Genomic DNA, 13,101 nt, shown 5'->3' on the forward strand with positions numbered 1-13,101 from the left:
AATGACAAAGGGAATGGCGGCATATGGCGGCCAGGGCTTATATAGGAGGAGGGGACCCTGTCGCCCCCCCCCAACGGGCGACAGGCCCCTGTCGCCCCAGGGGTGGGCGACAGGCCCCTGTCGCCTGTTGGGGGGCGACAGGCTCTTTTTTTCCAGGGACTTCGTTGCGAATTTGAAGGAAAAAAATACACTTAAGGTCTGTCGCCCTATGGAGGACGACCGGGGGTATTTTTGAAATATTTCAAAACGGACATATATTTTTGAAATTTTTATTTTTTAAAAATATAAAAAAGAAAAAAAACCCTATTATCTAACCCCTTCCTCCTTCTGGGCCATTGTTAACGAATGTGGCCCACTGCACGCCGGTCCTTTGGGCTTTAGGCCCAATACCTGCCTCAGAAGTAAGGAACTTGGAGAATAGCAAAATGTGCTTTGTAGCCCAAAAACAACGACAAAAAAGAAGAAGAAAAAAACAGCATGATAAGGTACAGAGAACCCCATGTAAAATGTTCCTTGCCAGCATGGTCATGGGAAGATAAAAATGGAGGCTCCAATCCCCAACAACAATCTACAAGAGACTTGTTCTCTGACACAATGAAGCCATTTGTAACTTCTACTGCTACTACTACGTGCTACTGCCTCTGAACAAATCGCTGTTACACTAGCAGTTCGCGCCATGCAGGTTAGCAATCAATTACAGAAGAAAATGTATCGCCAAGTCCTGAAAATATTATTACATGGCAATCCATGTGCAACTCATGGCGCAGCAACTTTAGGAAGCCATTTACACCAAAATGAGCCTACCAGTAGCAGCCGTGCCAAGTGCCAAGCAATGTGTTGTACAGAAACCGGCTGAAGCCACCAGGCACCTGCAACTGCAAGTCATGGCTCTCACCCCTTGCAGCTGGGCCGTCAGCCGCGGCGAGGCCAGCGCGCCGACGCCGTTGTCTTGCAGCGCAAAGTTTCCGGCGTGATTGTCCGCGTCGACTGTCGTCACGCGCGTTGGCCTTAGTCTCTCTCCATTCTCCTCTGGCCCTCTCATCCTCTTGCAGGGACACCGGTCATCAACTTATGGTTGAAGATTGAAATACTGGCTTTCTCTTATTGAAATATGTGAAATGCATCAGTCACGATTGCGAAAAAAATTGAAATGTTGGGTCCTTACGTTTTGGCTTTTTCTTCTGCCTCTCGGGCTCTCAGCACAACTCAGATAAGGAAGCGAGGCAGCTTCTTTAAGGCTGTAATGCCGCGCTGCACTCGATCGGCTCCCTGATCGATTTCTTGCTGCGTTCTTGGAAGACTGTCAATGCAGCAGCTTAATAAGAATGGGAATTTTTAGATAATAAAAACGAGTTCCGGCCTCTACAAAGTGTATACAGCCCAATAATTATTATAAAATATAGCCGTCTATTGGCTAATTGGGGGAATGAACAAAATAAGAATGGGAATTGGAGGATCGACGAAGTCAGAAGCTACTAATTAAGCAGTCAAGTGTTGATGCAAGAAAGAACAGAGCAACGACGGACAGCGCATCAGTAATCCCTTCCTAAGGTTACCAGTAGCGTGGTGTTCCTTTTCTCCTGTTCCTTTGCTGTCCTTTTCTAGGGGTTTGCCTCCCATAAATTTTTTATCTAAATTGTTCACTGCTTTCATTATAATAGATGATCTAAATAACCCCTTAATTTGCATCCATATTACACATCTCTACCACTATAAAGATGATCTAAATACCCCTTTCGTGACCCTCAGCTCCCCGTTCTCGGGGCCTTCTTCAATATATGACTCCTACTGAAATAACTTCGGCTGCATTTTTTTATGAAGTTAAACTGAAGCTATTTTAAAAATTATTTTGTAAAACGGTTTCATTCATTTGGGATCATGATAGCCGCAGAAGCTACAATTTTTTGCTTCAATCACGTAAGCAAAGGCATTTTACGACTTATTCACTGCCCCCATAATGAAATCATTTTGAAAATGACATTTTGACAGTGGTGAAGCCGGTGAGGATGCTATGCCAAATAGATTCTTAGAGCATTACTTCTTGCTTGCTTGTAGCTGCTGCCTCTTGAGTAATATGGTGGACTTTAATTGAAAGTGCAACGCGAGCTACGAGATATTAGACTTGCTATCAATTACTTATCTAATTATATTTGGTGTAAAGAAGAGGATAGATTAACTATTTTTCGCACCGTTGGAGGGGGGGGGGGGGCGTGGCCCCCTGCTTTCCCCCGTTGGCTCCACCGTCGAATGAGAGTGGTTGCCCACGCCGATGCCGCCACGCCGGCACGGAGGCGAACAAGCTACCGAACCAAAGCCTCCCCCCCTAAAAAAAAACCCAGCAGGAACACTGAAGTAGCCAGCATGACTACGGTCGAAACTAGAACAACCTCCAATCCCCGACTCGCTTTGCTTTCCTCTTCTGGTTGTTTGCATGCTCTGGTTCTCTTGGTACTTCAACACTCCACTCGCTGGCATTATATATGAGCGGACTCGCTTGCAAATGTTCTTCACAAGAAATCTTTGCCGAGAAGTACCCTAGAAACAGTGGCCACGGATGAGCATGGCTTTGCTTCCCCTGGAGAGCATACTGAAAATGATCCTTGGCATTCTCCCATCGGGTAAAACTTATCTATACTACCACAGAAGAGTAAATCTTATCGCTTAAACTGCCACATTTAGGATACTCGGAGGTAAAACCTATCTATACTGCCACAGAAGAGTAAATCTTATTGCTCAAACTGCCAAATTTAGGATACTTGGAACGTGAATTCTGAACCGAGTACTCCTTAGATGGATTGGCCATGGTGTTGGAAGGAAAGGAAAACAGGGTAGAGTAGTTAGGTGCATTTATTACATTGCATCTGTTCAGGGGCGGATTTAAGGGGGGCTCCTCCTACTCCCCAAAAACCTCCATTGAAATCAAAGGAGAAAGATGAGAAGAAAAAAGAAAAAGAAGTGAAGAAAAAGAGAAGAAATGAGTGGAGATAAGGAGGAGGAAGAACAAGCCCCCCTAAATTCAAACTCTGCGTCTGCCACTGCATCTGTTTGTTACTCTGGCTGTTACACCAAGTAAGGCGAAGGGAAAAGGCCCCTTGCACCATCTCACCCCTTGCAGCTGGGCCGCCAGCTACGGTGAGGCTAGCGTGCCGACGCCGTTGTCCTGCAGTGCAAAGTTTCTGGCGTGGTCGTCGGTGTCGACCGTCATCACGCGCGTTGACCTTAGTCTCTCTCTCCAGTCTTCTCTAGCCCTCTCATCCTCTTGCAGGGACACCGGTCATGAACTTATGGTTGAAGATTGAAATATTGGCTTTCTCTTATTGAAATACATGCTCAGGAACGGTTAGTTTTGTTGACATTTGACAAATCTAATCGTCACATCACTTTCAAGCGTGCATGACAATAACACATAAAAAAAGTAATAGTAGTCAACTTCTGAACAATAATTGGCTTCGGACAATCACTAAAACAAAAGAGATACGCATCACATCTCACAGACTATTAGTCGCAGTGATTTAACATGCGAGATTGCATTATTGGTATATTCCTTTGCTAAGAAAACCTGACCTCCTGTACCTCGAGAAGAGGAGGGTCGTGCGAGCCGCCCGCGAGGACCTACTATTGCGCGGCTCGCGCTATCGATCTGCATCTGCCCGTCAGAAGTCAGAGTTCGTCGTGCCTATGGGCTCCGACGAGCCGCTCCTCGGGCGGCGCTACCAGGCCGCGCGGCCGGAGAAGGCGGCTGCCGACGGCGACGGCGACGCTAGCTTCGTGCAGACCTGCCTCAACGGCCTCAATGCCTTGTCAGGTGTTGTGCCTGTTCTCTGCTTGCTGCAGTACTGTTTCTTGATTGGTACCATGCCTTTGATCGATTTATTGGACATCGCCGAGCCGATCATCAGGGGTTGGGCTGCTCTCGGTGCCCTACGCGCTCTCGGAAGGGGGCTGGCTGAGCCTGGCGCTGCTGATCGCCGTGGCCGCGGTCTGCTGGTACACCGGCCTCCTCCTCCAGCGCTGCATGGCCGTCGACCCGGCCGTGCGCACGTTCGCCGACATCGGCGAGCGCGCCTTCGGGCGCGGCGGCCGCCTCCTCGTGTCGGGCTTCATGTACGCGGAGCTCTACCTCATCGCCATCGGCTACCTCATCGTGGACGGCGACAACCTCGCCAAGCTCTTCCCGGGCGCCCGCGTCGGCCTCGGCCCCGCGTCGCTCGCCGGGAGGCAGCTGTTCGTCGTGCTCGTCGCGCTGGTGGTCGCGCCCACCACGTGGCTGCGCAGCCTCGGCGTGCTGGCCTACGTCTCCGCGACGGGCGTGTTCGCGTCGGTCCTCGTCGTCCTCAGCGTGCTCTGGGCGGCGGCCGTCGACGGCGTCGGGTTCTCCGCGCCGGGGACGACGGCGCTGCGGCCCACCAGGCTCCCCACGGCGCTCGGGCTCTACACCTTCTGCTTCTGTGGCCACGCCGTCTTCCCGACGCTCTACACCTCCATGAAGGAAAAGCGTCTCTTCCCAAAGGTATGGATCCGAGGACGAGGACACCATGTTCTGAATTTCTGATGATGCATCATTACATGTTCTTGCTGGCCTGTCATCACAACGAAGAATTCAGTGGATTTCCATTCTACATGTGATGCAAGCTAATTAATTCTCTAAAAATGTTAATAAATTCATTGGTCAACCTTGCTCAAATATAATCTTGTGCACATGGATGCAGATGCTGGCGATATGCTTCGTGCTGTGCACGCTCAACTACGGGTCGATGGCCGTGCTCGGCTACCTCATGTACGGCGGCGGCGTGCAGTCCCAGGTGACCCTGAACCTCCCGGCGGCGCGGCTGAGCTCCAAGATCGCCATCTACACCACGATCGCCAGCCCGCTGTCCAAGTACGCGCTGGTGGTCACGCCCATCGCCATGGCCGTCGAGGAGAGGATCCGCGGCGCCGCCGGCTCGGTGGCGGTGAGGACGCTGCTGGTGCTCAGCACGGTGGCCGTGGCCCTCGCGCTGCCCTTCTTCGGGTACCTGATGGCGCTGGTGGGGTCGTTGCTCAGCGTCGGCGCCTGCGTGCTGCTGCCGTGCGTCTGCTACGTCAGGGTGTTCGGCCGGCCGGCGCGCGCCGCCGAGGCCGCGGCGATCGCGGCGATCCTGGTGCTCGGATCGCTGCTCGTGGTCACCGGGACGTACTCATCGCTCGTGCAGATTATCCACGAGCTGACGATGTGATTTGCTGATGTGGCGAATTTTCTTCAGGAAATGATGCATGACGTGTGGCAATGCAATTTACTGCTGCCGCTCTGGGATTAGATCGATTGAGACATTGCGTGCACATTCTGTGCACGCGTATTCAAACACATAGCAGGAAGCCTGGCCGGCGGAGTGGCTTGTACCGGCATATTCGATCAATACCAATACGGCAATACCAGTTTGGTGTTGCGAGAGCCCGGTGACTCCGCGTTGGTGACATGTAACGAACATATATTTTTCTTCTCCTTAATCATACGCAGCTCTCCTATGTACTCCCATCGTTTCAAATTATAGGTCATTTGACTTTTTGACCTCAAGTTTGATCACACGTTTTATTTAAAAATTTATGCAAAATTTTACTTTTTTTTGTTGTGGGTTGCTTTATCAATACAGATATTCAAAATGACTTAAATTTGACAATGTTTGCACAATTTTTTTGAATAAGGACGAGTGGTCAAACTTAGAGTAAAAAAGTCAAACGAACTACAGTTTGAAACGGATGTAGTATCAAAATAAGAATATCAAATTAAAGCCGGTTCATCATGATTCGAATTGATACCTATGAAAGCTTTATCCTGTATTCCTAATTTCCTATGGTTTTGTGCTTGACTATTAGGTCTGTTTGACTATTAGATTTGGAATGATATGAGTTCACTAGGTTATAATTGTTATTTTTCACTCTCCTGTTAATCCAGACGAAGCTGGAAAAAATATAATAATTGAAGGTTGTGTAAGCTAAACCGTAGAGATCAGAAAATTCCATTATCTAAATAGAAGATTATAATTATTATAAAATTTTGGGTAATAAGGGGCCAAGCCACGTTATTGCTGCCTAGGCACCAGGGTAAAATTTTCTTACCACTGTCTAGACATTCACCATTTACTTCTTAAGGTGTGCACCATTCACCTATACTCGCGAGTAAAATTTCAGACCCAAACTCTCGCCCATTGGGTCAGGTAGCCGTGGGTATCCGCATCCGCGAGTAAAATTGTCGTCCCTAGATTGGTTCTGTGGACCATCCATATCAGTCCAGGCTGTACAATTCGGTTTAGAAGTTGTATTTTGATACGAGATTTGTGTAATATTCGACCCCAAGACCTTCCCTCCCTCGGCCGATTGAGAGTATTAAATCGATCAAAATACAATCTTTTATATTTTTCTTTTCTTTTGTCTTTTTCAAACTTTAGCTCTTATAACCTCAATATGTTAGTTTTTCTTTGTTTAGATCGCATTTGAGGTCGTTCTAGGTGGCCTGCCGACCCCGAAAACTCAAGATGCGCCTGCCCCGACAAGACTGATCTGATAGGTGTGCACATCAGAGACGTCACGAAGTGCTTCCCTACGTGCTGCATGTGACATGCTCGGTATTTGACGCGTGAGTGGAGCGTTTCCGCGTCAGCAATACTATAACTTGTACAACTAGACTTATGGAATAAAAAACATAATTAAACTCGTGTACCTTGAGAAGGAAGGAAGGTGCATGCGCCGTTATTAAATGGAACAGCTATTGGTTCAACTTACGTTATCAAATACTCAACAATCTGCTGGATGTTATCAAATATTCCGTGTACCGAAATTATATAATCCTCTCGTTTCAATCTTAGCTCGTAATTGCACACCACCAATAAGTTATGTTTTGAGTTGTCCGTAATCTATCATTCCAATCTTTGAATTGATGATCCTTTCGAGTCGCAATACCAACTATAAGACATTTTGAAATAGCTAGTAATTAGCAATATGAATAAGTATATTTTTCTAATACTAATTTTGATGAAAACTCTCTAATCGTATCACTTCCAAACATTCCAAGACAACACATAAAGTACTCACGAATCACTAAAATAAGAGATACACATCACATCTCACGGATAATTAGCAGTAGCCGTTTATTATAGCTTGTGAGATTGCACTGGTGCTCCTTGCCAAAAAAAAAAGAGCTCGTGTACCTCGAGAAGAAGGCGGGCTAGAGCTGTTAGTAGACGACTTAATTATAACATCTTACGTCGCCACGTCCGTTCAATCTCGCCAGAAATTAAAAAGGGATGATCTTGAATCTCTTGGTTCGACATTTCTTTATATGGATTCAAAATCTGAAGTATACTTGTTATCAAGTAATTCATGGAACATCAAGGTAATTCAATGTAGTAAAATTTAAATTTGAATTGTTTTGGGTTGTTTGAACTTTGAAGTAAATAATCCTTGTTCCAATCTTTGAATGATACTCCAATCAAATTTAAATTTGGGTGTTTACGGGCAAGCTAATTAGTCATCATCATATATCTAAGATAGAATAGTATTTTATTATAATATATCTATAATGTGGCTTTTGTATATTTTCTAATTAAAACTATATTCCAGAACAAATCTGCTCGTAGTACTTTTCAAACATTCAAACCCAACAAAAAAATTATATATATGTAGGGTCTTACATATTCATATCACAATAATTACTTAAACAAAAAAAGATGCAAATCACATAAGATTAGTGGTGATTCATATCACAATAATTACTTAAACAAAAAAGATACAAATCACATAAAATAAGCAGATCTCGTGTTCCTCAAGACTGGACTGTGGAATTGCTACCGTGCTGCAAGCTGGCTCGCCACGCACGTCCGTCAATCTCTAAAGTAAAAGTATAGCTATTTTTTTATAATAACGAGTCTATCTATTTGAACTCTTGCTGCCAGATATTCCGCGATTTTCTTTTGATATCTTTTCAAGCTAAATTTCACTAATTCTAACCACATTATTATTAAGAAATATATTAACATACTATAAAATAAATATACTATCAGGATATGTTTCATGGTGGATATATATAACGAAACTGATGCAATGTCGTAATACAAATTAAAGTTACAATTTAAATAAAATGAGATATAACAGAGAGGGAGCAACAAACGGAACACATGCTGTCAAATAAATAAACTCTAGTGGTGAAATTATATAATCCTCTCATTTCAATCTTTGCTTGTCATCTTAATATGTAACGTTTTAGATTGTCTGAGATCAATCCTTCCAACCTTTAATAAATGTCCTCCAATTTAAATTTAAATATAAGACACTTAAGATAAGCTAATTAGTTTATTCATCTTAAAACTAATTAGCTGAATCATCTATAAAAAAAGTAGGGCTTGAACTGAGACAATTTTCCATAGTAGAGCATGCATGATAAAGTCAAGAATGATTACTCTTTTGTTCTGGATTGGGAGATGACCTAGACGTGAAAATCGGCTATCATACTCGAATGTGTTCGCATTAACTACCACTTAGCTGGTCTACTTCACACCAACCGCGCGCGCTAACCGTAATGTCGCGTCGCCACGTATAACATGATAGGTGCATTGGGGCTCCGTTAAATTTATATGTTATTTATTTTTAAAACTTGACATGATGGTTTCCGACTTCAAAGCGACACTTAGAATTATTTCCCAGTTGAGGTTGAGCCATGACTGATTCAAGCAAAGCTTAGAGACAGAAGGATCGTCGTATCGAAAGGATCTCATAATATATAGGACGATGATGGGGATTGAGCGAGTTATGGGAGCAAGAATAGTTGAGTTTATAGGACATAGGAATTAGGAAGGTCATCTAGAACATAACAAACTCTAATCGTGCTAGTATCGTTCTGATGAGCTAGGGGCCTCGGTGGTGTGGGTCAAGCCGGTTTTGATAGCTTAAGAGAGTTTAGTCTAATGCACTTGGAAAGGGTCAGGGTGTCAAGACGTGGAAGAAATGTTCTCGAGTCGAGAAAACGCAAGGTTAAGAAAACATAGATATGCCTGTTTATCGATATTCTAATGAATTCAAGTTTCAGATCGATCGTGAGGATAAATCCTGATGATTTCCTGAAGGAAGTGACCACCACAGGAACAGTGGTGAAGAAGAAGAAGTCTGATCCTGACGAGGGTCATCTCTGAACTTTCTGCAGTTCCGTTTTCTGATCCATCTGTACGTCTCTTCGAGTATGTCATTCCTGGAACTTTGTAATCAAGTTGGCTGTTGGTACTGTAAATCCAACGTTAACACCGTACCCCCAATACTGTAAACATTTTGTTCTTGTCTTTTAAGACGGGGGCCTATGCCCTAAATTAAACTCTAAAAAAAAAGATGCAGTAGGGAGCACCCTGCATGCTTTCTCGCACAAAGGACTGAAGAGCGTCTGAACCCGAATACATACATCCAATCAATCTCGCGCTATGTTTTTGGAGGAGAAATGTCCCCAAATATTCGTTGCTTGTGCAGCCTCGAAAGCGTATACTAGGATATTTTATTAGCATCGCGCTGCACGCAGCACGCATGGACGACCACGACCTCCACTTGTATATAAACGTGTGTGCACCGCTCCATTCTCGCCACGACCTGAGCAGCCCACATCCAAAACCATAAGAAAGATCAATCAGAAGGTCTGCTACTGCCATGGAACAAGCAGCAGCATGCTACCTCTTCATGTTCATGGCGCTCCTCTTCCCTCTCCTGCTCCTCAATCTCAAGAAGAAACGTGCCGGAAATGGCGTGAGGCTGCCGCCGGGCCCGTGGCAGCTGCCGGTGATCGGCAGCCTGCACCACCTCCTCGGCAAGCCGCTCGTCCACCGCGCCCTCGCCGACCTCGCCCGCCGCCTGGACGCGCCGCTCATGTACCTCCGGCTCGGCGAGGTCCCCGTCGTGGTCGCCACCTCCCCCGACGCCGCCCGCGAGATCATGCGCACCCACGACGTCGCCTTCGCCACGCGGCCCTGGAGCACCACCATGAGGATCATGCTCGCCGACGGCTACGGGCTCGGCTTCGCGCCCTACGGCGACCACTGGCGGCAGCTCCGCAAGATCAGCGTCCTGGAGCTCCTCAGCGCCCGCCGCGTCCAGTCCTTCCGCCGCGTCCGGGAGGAGGAGGCCGCCCGCCTCGTCGCCGCCGTCGCCGCCACCCCGCCGGGCGCCCCGGCGAACCTGACCGAGCTCATTGCCGCGGCGATCGCCGACTCGACGGTGCGCGCCCTCATCGGCGACCGGTTCGGGAGGCGGGAGGAGTTCCTGGAGACGATCGAGGAGGAGAGCAAGCTCACCTCGGGGTTCAACCTCAGCGACCTGTTCCCGTCGTCGGCGTGGCTCGTCAACTTGCTCACCGGCACGGCGCGGCGATCGCACGCGATGCACAAGAAGAGCATCGAGCTCATGGAACACGCTATCAAGCAGCACGAGGAGCTGAGGGCCACCATGGCGGCCAAGGGCGGAGTGGTGGAGGAGGGCGCTCTCGTGGACGTTCTCTTGAGAATACAGAAGGAAGGTGGCCTCAATGTGCCTCTCACCACGGGAACCATCAAAGCTGCTATCTTTGTACGTGCAACACAGCTACATGGATTCTTCATTTTCTTTAATACTTTTGTATATATTTTTGAAATTCGAAATATTAACAAAATTATTCATCTCACATGATCGAGCAGGATCTATACGGCGCGGGGAGCAAGACATCAGCAATCACACTCCTTCTTAATGAAAAATGTGCCCAGGCACGGTCGCGAAAAAAAAAATCAGCAATCACACTCCAATGGGCCATGTCAGAGCTCATCAGAAACCCGAAGGCGATGAAGAAAGCGCAAGCCGAGGTAAGGAGCATTCCTAATGGAAAGCCAAAGGTGACAGAGGATGATCTGGGCGAGATGAAGTACTTGAAGCTTGTCATCAAGGAGACACTGAGGTTGCATCCGCCGGCGCCACTTCTTATCCCAAGGGAGTCCATGGAGTCATGCAAGATCCTAGGGTATGATGTGCCGAAAGGCACCACGGTGCTCGTGAACGCATGGGCGATCGGCAGGGACCCTAGGTATTGGGAAGATGCCGACGAGTTCAAACCAGAGCGGTTTGAATCCATTTCGGTTGATTTTAGGGGCACGGACTTTGAATACATACCATTTGGCGCCGGGCGAAGGATCTGCCCGGGAATACAGTTTGCGCAGGCAAACATGGAGCTCGTGCTCGCTGCCCTGTTGTATCACTTCGACTGGAAGGTGGCTTCTGGGTTGAAGCCAAGCGAGTTGGACATGGCGGAGGAGATGGGCCTGACCATTCGGAGGAAGAACAGCCTGCTCCTGTATCCCGTCGTCCGTGTGCCGCCCCAAGCCATGCCGTAGCTGCTATACGAGCATCACGTACTTGCCTTCAATTGCTCCCGATTTCCCGAAGTGAACATGGATTCCTATATATGCAGCTCTGTCTACAATTCTATCTACAGTGTAACAAATATGTGTACGCTTTTTTCTATAGCCTCATTAGAAAAGGAAAAAAATAGTATATTATTATCTTCTCTTTGATATGATCCCAATTATGGGGCATGCATGTATGCAATAACTAAGAGTCATGTAATGTTAATAATAAGAGAACTTTTACAATGATTGAAAAAACAAGAGCCGTCCATCTAATAGAATCATACGGTGACCAAGATAGGAAATACCTGAAAGTACCTAGACTAAAGTACATAGTGGTAAAAAATATGGGACCAAGTACTAAAAAAGTGGGACCAAATATTAATATAAATTAATTTTCCATAGATCAACTGCCATAAAAATTCAAGGCAAAAGTACCTCAAAGTACCATCGGGTACTTTGCAGTCATTGTAACATTGCTCTAATAATAATAACAGTTGAATGTGCTGTTCCGGTGGCTGCTACAAAATGGACCCATGTTATTAATTTCGGCGAAGAATTCGTCCCTGCTTGCATTGCTTGTCTACTTAAGAACCTTCTTTGTTTCATATTTCTTATGACGACAGGGCTGCTATTTGGTGGTGCACCATGCACTACTTGCATTTGTTGAGCAGGAAATCTGAAAAATATATTATGTTTCTGCTTTTATTTAATTATAACATAAAATATCAAATAACCAGAGAATTATTGAATCGATCGACACTGCTGCAAAAAATCTAAATCAACAAATCTTACATATATATGAAAGATGATCTTTGTTGAAAATATATGTGGAGTCATGATCTTTGTTGAAAATAAATGTTGAGTCAACAAATTCATGCCCCCACCACACAAATTAAAGCGCGGACTGTCACGGGACGCCAGAAAGACAGAAACATACACATTCTCGATCTATCCCCCAGCTGACTTGGACCATCCATCGCTTAGTCATCACACCCACCCGTAGGCGCCGCCGAGACGTAGGCAAAGCATTAGCCTACCGGCCGGCCGCCGGCCGCCGCGCGCTCCGTCTCCGTCGTGCCAGCGTGACACGATGACCGGCCCGAAGCATATGCGTTCAGCACAAGCAGAGATCCAGATCGGAGGCGAGATCGCCGCCACCATGCATGCATGCGGCAACACGCAAACCCTTTTGTTTAGGGCGAGAGAGAAATTAATCCACAACCACAACGTACGCACGGTTGCTCGTTCAGCATGGGATCGGAAATTCAGATGCTTTTGCTAGCTTGCTTACCCACGCACGCACGCACGGGGCGTCACGTACGACTCGTAGAACCCGATGATAAGATTAAGGGTAATTAATCCAACACCCAGCTGGACCAGACCGGCCGGCGTTATCTCTCTAGAAGCTAAATAAAATTGCTTCGAGGAATATCTTCCTAGGCTAGCTAGCTCATGCCATATCGGTGATGATGATGATAAACTAGAAAAAGCTAGCTAGGTAGGTTATGACCCGTTAGTTTAGCATGTGTAAACGGAGCATTAATTAGATTTGGAGGACGTATAATTTGTTAGCTTATTTCAGCGCATTGGTAGGTATGAAACTGCTTAATTTTACTGGGTTTGATTTGGCCACTACCTTGAGTAATAAACGTGTTGACGTAAATATTGGAAAAAGTAATGTAACCTAGTGTGCTAAGGCCAGTTACCAAGAATGAAATCT

At 46.4% G+C, this 13,101-nt stretch overlaps 2 protein-coding genes across 2 annotated transcripts; both read left to right on the forward strand.

Moving 5' to 3' along the window:
• Nucleotides 1-3,520: 3,520 nt before the first annotated feature.
• LOC120710438 (amino acid transporter AVT1J-like) lies at nucleotides 3,521-5,435 on the forward strand. Its single transcript, XM_039996125.1, has 3 exons — nucleotides 3,521-3,805; nucleotides 3,900-4,510; nucleotides 4,710-5,435. The coding sequence occupies exons 1-3, from the start codon at nucleotides 3,679-3,681 to the stop codon at nucleotides 5,214-5,216; spliced, it is 1,245 nt and encodes a 414-aa protein (XP_039852059.1). The 5' UTR covers nucleotides 3,521-3,678; the 3' UTR covers nucleotides 5,217-5,435.
• Nucleotides 5,436-9,617: 4,182 nt separating this feature from the next.
• On the forward strand, nucleotides 9,618-11,582 carry LOC120710439 (desmethyl-deoxy-podophyllotoxin synthase-like). The gene is made up of 2 exons (XM_039996127.1): nucleotides 9,618-10,572; nucleotides 10,680-11,582. Exons 1-2 carry the CDS (start codon nucleotides 9,661-9,663, stop codon nucleotides 11,364-11,366), a joined length of 1,599 nt encoding a protein of 532 aa, XP_039852061.1. The 5' UTR covers nucleotides 9,618-9,660; the 3' UTR covers nucleotides 11,367-11,582.
• Nucleotides 11,583-13,101: the final 1,519 nt, after the last annotated feature.

The sequence above is a fragment of the Panicum virgatum genome, chromosome 5K, assembly GCF_016808335.1.
Source record: "Panicum virgatum strain AP13 chromosome 5K, P.virgatum_v5, whole genome shotgun sequence".
In the NCBI taxonomy this organism is placed as follows: domain Eukaryota; kingdom Viridiplantae; phylum Streptophyta; class Magnoliopsida; order Poales; family Poaceae; genus Panicum; species Panicum virgatum.